General features: G+C 36.2%; 1 protein-coding gene across 1 annotated transcript in view; it reads right to left on the bottom strand.

The window, feature by feature from the left end:
• Positions 1-623: 623 nt before the first annotated feature.
• LOC125231122 (sialin) overlaps positions 624-6,805 on the bottom strand; it is a 90,871-nt gene continuing 84,689 nt past the window's right edge. The window contains exons 9-12 of the mRNA XM_048136480.1: positions 6,418-6,565; positions 5,526-5,666; positions 4,766-4,851; positions 624-4,273 (exon numbers count right to left, since the gene is read on the bottom strand). Of these exons, the coding sequence (XP_047992437.1) occupies positions 4,103-4,273; positions 4,766-4,851; positions 5,526-5,666; positions 6,418-6,565 (546 nt within the window). The 3' untranslated portion in view covers positions 624-4,102. The remainder of the gene's footprint in view (positions 4,274-4,765; positions 4,852-5,525; positions 5,667-6,417; positions 6,566-6,805) is intronic.

The raw sequence follows: 6,805 nt of genomic DNA, 5'->3' as shown, positions 1-6,805 counted from the left end.
CTTTTCGCACGTGTATCGTACGACGTTTTTCAGTACAGATGAGCCTTCGAAGTTTCGACCTGGCATATAATGAACCACTTCTCGCACTAGTGCGTAAAAAAACCACCATCTGTACTGAAAAATAACATTTCGTGAAGAATATTGTTTATTTCATTATTTTAATAGTAAAAGTTCGTCAAGTGTTATGGTTGGAGCGAGCGGGATGTCACCTTGCCTTGTAAGATAGCGGGAGCGCTTCGTAGGGACAGCTAGGCTGTGCTACTTGTAATGTTTCTTCAATAAACTATTCTAAGTTACTCATACGATGTTTTATTTGTACCTCTACAATTAAGCTTGAAAAGGAATGAAAGTAGGTAATCGTTATTTGTATTAGAACTTTACGTAGATTTCTACGTAATGTTGAGTATTTACTTAACATTACAAAAAAAAATTGCAACACGGTCATTGTCAAGTGGCCCCACATACTCACTGCTTACATACATATAATAAAGTTTACTATTCAGAATACACGTGTTAACTATATAGACATTTACAGGTCTTAGAATCACTTGCAAACCTTTATTTGTACTGGATTTCTTTATGGAAGTAGGGTTAAGTACCCACTTGGGAAAAAATTAAAATCATCATTTTATATGAACTTTTATTTTCAAATAAACTGGCTGACATTACATAGCTGTCATAAAAGACAAAACAATAAGTATTCAGAATCTTCCACATGCACTAATATGATAAATACTTGCAGCGTGCTCATTCAACCGAAGTCGTCACAGACATACAAACATACAATAATACATATTGAATTATTGCCAAACATTCATGTCATATTCGAATAAAATAATAAGAAATGGAATTTTATATAAATACTAATTTCCTACAACATTTGAAAATGTTAGGAATATGTAAATATTAAAATTGTTAAAAATGTCCATAAAACTGGATGAAATGTATATGTTTAAAAATGGTACGATTCAGTATTATATCTTAAAACAAAATTCAAACGAGTTTTTACAAATACAAACTATTAAATTAGTTACAAAAGAGAAATTCTTAAAATTAAAAACAACTACATATCTCCATAGACAAAATATAAAATACCTACTATTAAAACTATTTTGTGTTTAATGTACTCTATGGATTTATTTACCCTGCAACAGTTGGAAGGATGAATCTTGTCTATGGAGAAGACATTCGAAAAATAAAATTCGACTAAACCATATCCAAATACTGTTCGTAATTTAGGAACTGCTTGTAGCCGTCACAAAACCGATTAAACAGTCCGTTCATAGTAGAGACCGCACAAAATTATGGAAGGTAGAAGTAAGGAGAAATACGTCTTAAATAAGAAAAGTTGCAAATGGAATATAAATAACAGTTCTAAATGTCTCCAGAGTCCACTAACATAGGAAAACTTATGCTTCAAATACGATAAATGATTATTATTGCAGATAAAACATAAAGTTCTCAGGTGGAAAGCCAGAAATGAACTTAGTTATTGACAGAGTGAAGCACACTGTCATGTCATCATTATTCTAGATACTGTGAAGCCACCTATTGAACATATTTGACGGTCACTTTTTTCTTACAATGTTCTCCTTACCTCCACCCTCAATATAGAATATTCTAGAGAAAAAATATGCCATAGACAAACCTCTTTATCACAGCTGTAGAAATGCAAACGCAATGCATCTTCCCTTGTAATAAAGCTAGTTCAAACATGGCTTAATCTTAAATCTACGTCTTACGGTAAAAGTAACGAGACTTGTCTATGGACAGTGTAACTGGGGGCTTGCTTGCTGAAGAGAAATTACCGTGGTTCTGTAGAAAACGACCAACGGTGCTTTTTGCATTGGTAAAACATTTGTTGCTCGTTTTCTACATAACTAATAAGATTAAAAATTCAAGAGAGAGAAAATTTTGCAAGATGAGTACAGCCTGACAAAAAAAGTGGAAATTAAAAAATGGCAACATCGTAGGTCCTTTCCAAAAGAGTTACGACACTGTGATGTTACGCTTTTTAATTTTAACTTTTTTGTCGGGCTGTTATCAATAATTATTTCGAATAATTGCATATATATTCGAGCTTTAGAATGCCAAACTAGTGTGAAATAAAAAGTTCCACAAATAACATTGACAAACGTTCTGTAAAAAATAATATTTCACATAATTTTTCTATGTTTAAATAACACATATAAATGCTAGCAAGCTCAGTTACACCACATTAACTATGAACTTACAGGATGCAGCTAAATAAATAATAGTTAATATACAAAATACTTATTATCCGTACGCAAGCACATAGTTCGCCCCGTTTGGTCCCCACAGCTTCCTTTTAACCTATCAGTTCATTTTGACGTGTCAAAATTAAATCAGTTAAAAATAGAAAACTGCTATTACAGAACTAAGTTTGCAAAACCTACTAATATACGATATATCATGAAAAATTAAGTTTTATTTCATAGACTCTTGACAAGTATTGCAAATCGTCACTACTTTGAAAAATCTCGTATAATGCTAGGTCGAGTTTATAAATACGTAACATACCTTTATACCACCAAGGTAGGTACGCAACGTAACGCACCTACCTTGCATAGAGTTAAGGTGAAGAAATGTACACATATTTATGAACTCGATTATACTCAAAGTATCTTATACGTAGTTACTACACTTGTCTTTTCATTGATTGAAGATACTTTTTCTTTTCAAAGTAGTGACGAAATGTAATGGTTGTAGGTTTTCAATATTTGAACAATTTTTCACGCCAAATGATGTCTATAGTTTAAAGAAAATTCTAACTTCTACGACTTTAGTACTTTTTTTACCATGATACATCGAATAGGGTAATGCGTATTAGGGCAAATATGTATACTACTTGTTCGTGCCTTAGCTAACTATTTAAATAATCATTTTTACAATGAGTCGGGTTCCATATGAACGAATGTCCTCTAAGCGACCAAACACTTCGAAAAAAAAATAGTCTTCAACTGTTCATGCTAGATCACAAGTTAAATGTAATTTAGAATAGTATTATACTATAAGTAAGATGGATCGATGTTTTTATTTGGCCCAGTAGTTACTTAAGACTTTTTTTTTTAAATCGAGTTCATCTTAAAAAACTATGGACCATGTAATTTAAGGAGTAGGTATTTTTCAGTGCCTATTTTGCAATAAATATTGACAGTAATATTGACAGTGTGTTGGTCGCATAAAGGACTAAGCATGCGTAGTTCACCGCGCTAGCCGGGAAGTAAATAAATACATCACATTCTTATACTTAACAGCCTTTTTTTGAGTTTTTCCTTTTTTCTCATTCAGCTCAGAAAATGTTGCTACCATCTTTGCAATCAATGGTTCAATGGCCATTTTTGTAATGGTGAGAACATTTTCTTACGCTTGATTTTAATCGATCGAATATTTTGATTTGACAAAATATAATCAAAATTTGAATACGTTTAAAGAGAATTCCCGTTCTAAAAGTGTTAAAACAAAACTTCACTTTAAACGATTCTTTTAAGCTTTAGAATTAAAGAGATTATTACAAAAACACATATAAAATGATTGCTAACATAGTAAATAATGAGTTATTTAATAGGACTATTTTTTATTTTGTTAAAAGTTTGAAGTAAACTACGTAATTGCAAAAAAAGTATTCAGACTAATAAAATGTAAAGTATTAACATGAATGTAACTTTTTTGATTAAATTATTGATTTCAAAAATAATCCCTTTAATGCCATTAAGTGTCTTAGCGAAAAAGTGGTCTATGAATTACTAAAACCAAGATACAATTGGAAATTAAGGTAAGTATTATTTTTGCAAATATAAAAGAGTTGCATTTACTAATAATAAGTGGTTTTTAGTGTTCCTTGCTGATAAATCGACTTCCAAAACCAGGTTCAGACCTAATCATTAATGCGCCCGTCTTAGATGATTTCAAGTTTCGGATTCACTGCAACCACTGTCTCGCTAAAAAACCTGATTTGTTTCACATCCCAAATGCGAAAACGACTCACAAAATTGGACCAAAATACAGTAAATTGACCAATTGGACTATCATTTCAGTGTGTGAGATATACAACTTTTTTTTTTTAATAAGAATTTACGCCTCACGCTTTCTCAGCTTTCTCCGTATCATTCAGAGGTTCCTGCTCCTTTATTTGCTGGCGCGCGTTCCAGGGCTGGAGCTCTCCGGAGCCAAAAATGATGAAACTGAGAGCACCTACTACGTACACGCCCGCGAGGATGAAGAATACTATCTGCCATTGCGCGTACGTGTTCTGTGGAAGAAATAACATAATATGAGACCCTTCATCGTCATATTATACCTGGTGTCCCGTAAACCAACGCCAAAATTAAAAGAGGTGATAGGACATATCATTAGCTATCATATTAAGCAAATTTTACCTTAATGAAGATGTCATGGTTTTGAGATATTGGACATTTCATTTATAAAACGTAAGGAAAAAATAAAACGTGCTAATATCCTGTATATCGGAAATGCTGAATCGGGTAAAATAGTTATACCTACCCCGACGCTTTAGTACTTCCCAGCTCTCATTACTGCCAACGTAAATAGCGCAAACCCATGAGCACTAATACAAATGATATGACAATGCGACAAGCATAAAGAAATTGGCAAATCCTAAAGAATAAGTTTTAAACGATGGACGGTTTTTTAACCGCACCTAAAAATCTGATCGGACTTTTTGGAAAAAGTATTAATTAAGTACCTAGATACATTTAAAAAATGATTGTGTATGTGTACTTACATGTTCTTTGGTAAGTTCTCCGACCATGAAGGTAGACAGCCATCCTCCGAGGGATGACAACGTGTTCGCCATCCCGAAAATGGTTCCTGTAAAAACAACGAAATCTTAAAGGTCTTGACAAACAGGCAAACTTAGTCTAGAATTGACTGAACACGTACCGAAAATGAGCGCTGTAGCTAAAATTCACAGCACATCAGCCTGCTTGACAGCATAATATGATGTCTCTTCTACTCCGTCCTACACACTAACTTATAGCAAAGAGGATCGAGTATTATAGAGAATGACTGTCAAAGTAAAATATGTAATCACAGTGCATAGACTGCCATCTCTCGACACAAGCTTAAAACTTTTGAACCTCAGTTTTGACAATTTGGCCCATATTCTTTGCTTGATATGTTTTAAAATGTCAAATATTAATATTAGCGCCATCTAGCCGAGCGTACCCCAAAGGTGTATCGCCATCTAGCTCACCGTACCTTTTTCTGTATGGTTTTGGGGTACGTTTTTTTCTTAGACTTTATCGGTCTTTACGAAGTTATATAGGTCTTTGCTTATAGACATGGTAAATACTGACCACTAAAGTTGGGAGCGATGTCAAACCCATTTCTGAGATAACCGGCGTCACAGCTCCGTTGATGATGAGAGCGATGGTGGAGCTGGCCACTGACCATACTCGGTCGTGGCCGAAGAACACTCTTGTACCATTCACACTCCTGGTAAATATTGGATCGTGACTCGTGTCACAGTATAATGTACTCACCACTGAAGTTTGGAGCGATGTCAAGCCCATTCCCGAGATAACCGGCGGTCACCGCTCCGTTGATGGTGAGAGCGATGGTGAAGATGGCAACTGACCATACTCGGTCGTGGCCGAAGAAAGCTTGGGCAACCATTAGGACCCCTGAAAAAACACATGGACAATTTAGTGAATGCTTCAATGATGAGTGATAAAAAATAGGTGCAACTGACCGTTTCATGTATCAGTCATTTAGTAATTTTCGAACACATTTCAAGCAATAAAGCAGTTTTGTGCCAAGGATCAATTCAGATTGCCTGCGCGTAGCTAAAAGTCTTTCATCAAGTCATCGTGCTTCGTATGGTAATCTTAATAAAATAACCAGTGGAGGGGTTTGCACTGTCGTTGCTGGCTTCAGGGATTGATTGTTAATTTGTTATGGTTGTAGAAAAAAACAGTTTCTTCTTAACAGCTTCCTAGCTGATGTGGTAGATAGATAGCCTGCCGCTTCGGCGAAGCGCGCATAGATATTTGCCCAGGTAGGGTAGTACGTAGCAGGCCATTCTGGAAGTTTCCATCTTACCGGGTAGTCCAACTGCGAAACCTGATGTAAATAGCTTCCTAGCTGATGTTGTGGATAGCCTGCCGCTTCGGCGAAGGCTGTCTGCCAGCACGGATGAAGCGAGCGCGCATAGATATTTGCCCAGGTAGGGTAGTACGTAGCAGGCCATTCTGGAAGTTTCCATCTTACCAGGTAGTCCAACAGCGAAGCCGGTGAACAGCTTCCTAGCTGATGTTGTGGATAGCCTGCCGCTTTGGCGAAGGCTGTCTGCCAGCACAGATGAAGCGAGCGCGCGTAGAGATTTGCCGAGGTAGGGTAGTGTGTAGCAGGCCGTTCTGGAAGTTTCCATCTTACCGGGTAGTCCAACAGCGAAGCCGGTGAACAGCTTCCTGGCTGATGTTGTGGATAGCCTGCCGCTTCGGCGAAGACTGTCTGCCAGCACGGATGAAGCGAGCGCGCATAGATATTTGCCCAGGTAGGGCAGGGAGGATAGCAGGCCATTCTGTAACAAATAGTTTGTCGTTAGACACTTTTTGCGTGTGGAAACCGTTGTTAAAAAGAGAGTGTAATGGTTTTAAGGTATATTGCGCTTACAAATTGATCGTATTTTTTTTACATTTTACGCATGTATGCGTGTGAACGTGCTATGAAACTTAAAATAGCACTGAAAGTGGAAAAATTACGGTCCAGCGGCCGTGAGATCAAGATTCACCAGTTCTTAGGTATTCCTTCGCAAATTTAA

This window comes from Leguminivora glycinivorella, chromosome 11 (assembly GCF_023078275.1).
Source record: "Leguminivora glycinivorella isolate SPB_JAAS2020 chromosome 11, LegGlyc_1.1, whole genome shotgun sequence".
NCBI classification, from domain to species: Eukaryota; Metazoa; Arthropoda; class Insecta; order Lepidoptera; family Tortricidae; genus Leguminivora; species Leguminivora glycinivorella.
This window is presented reverse-complemented; position numbering and strand designations above follow the sequence as displayed.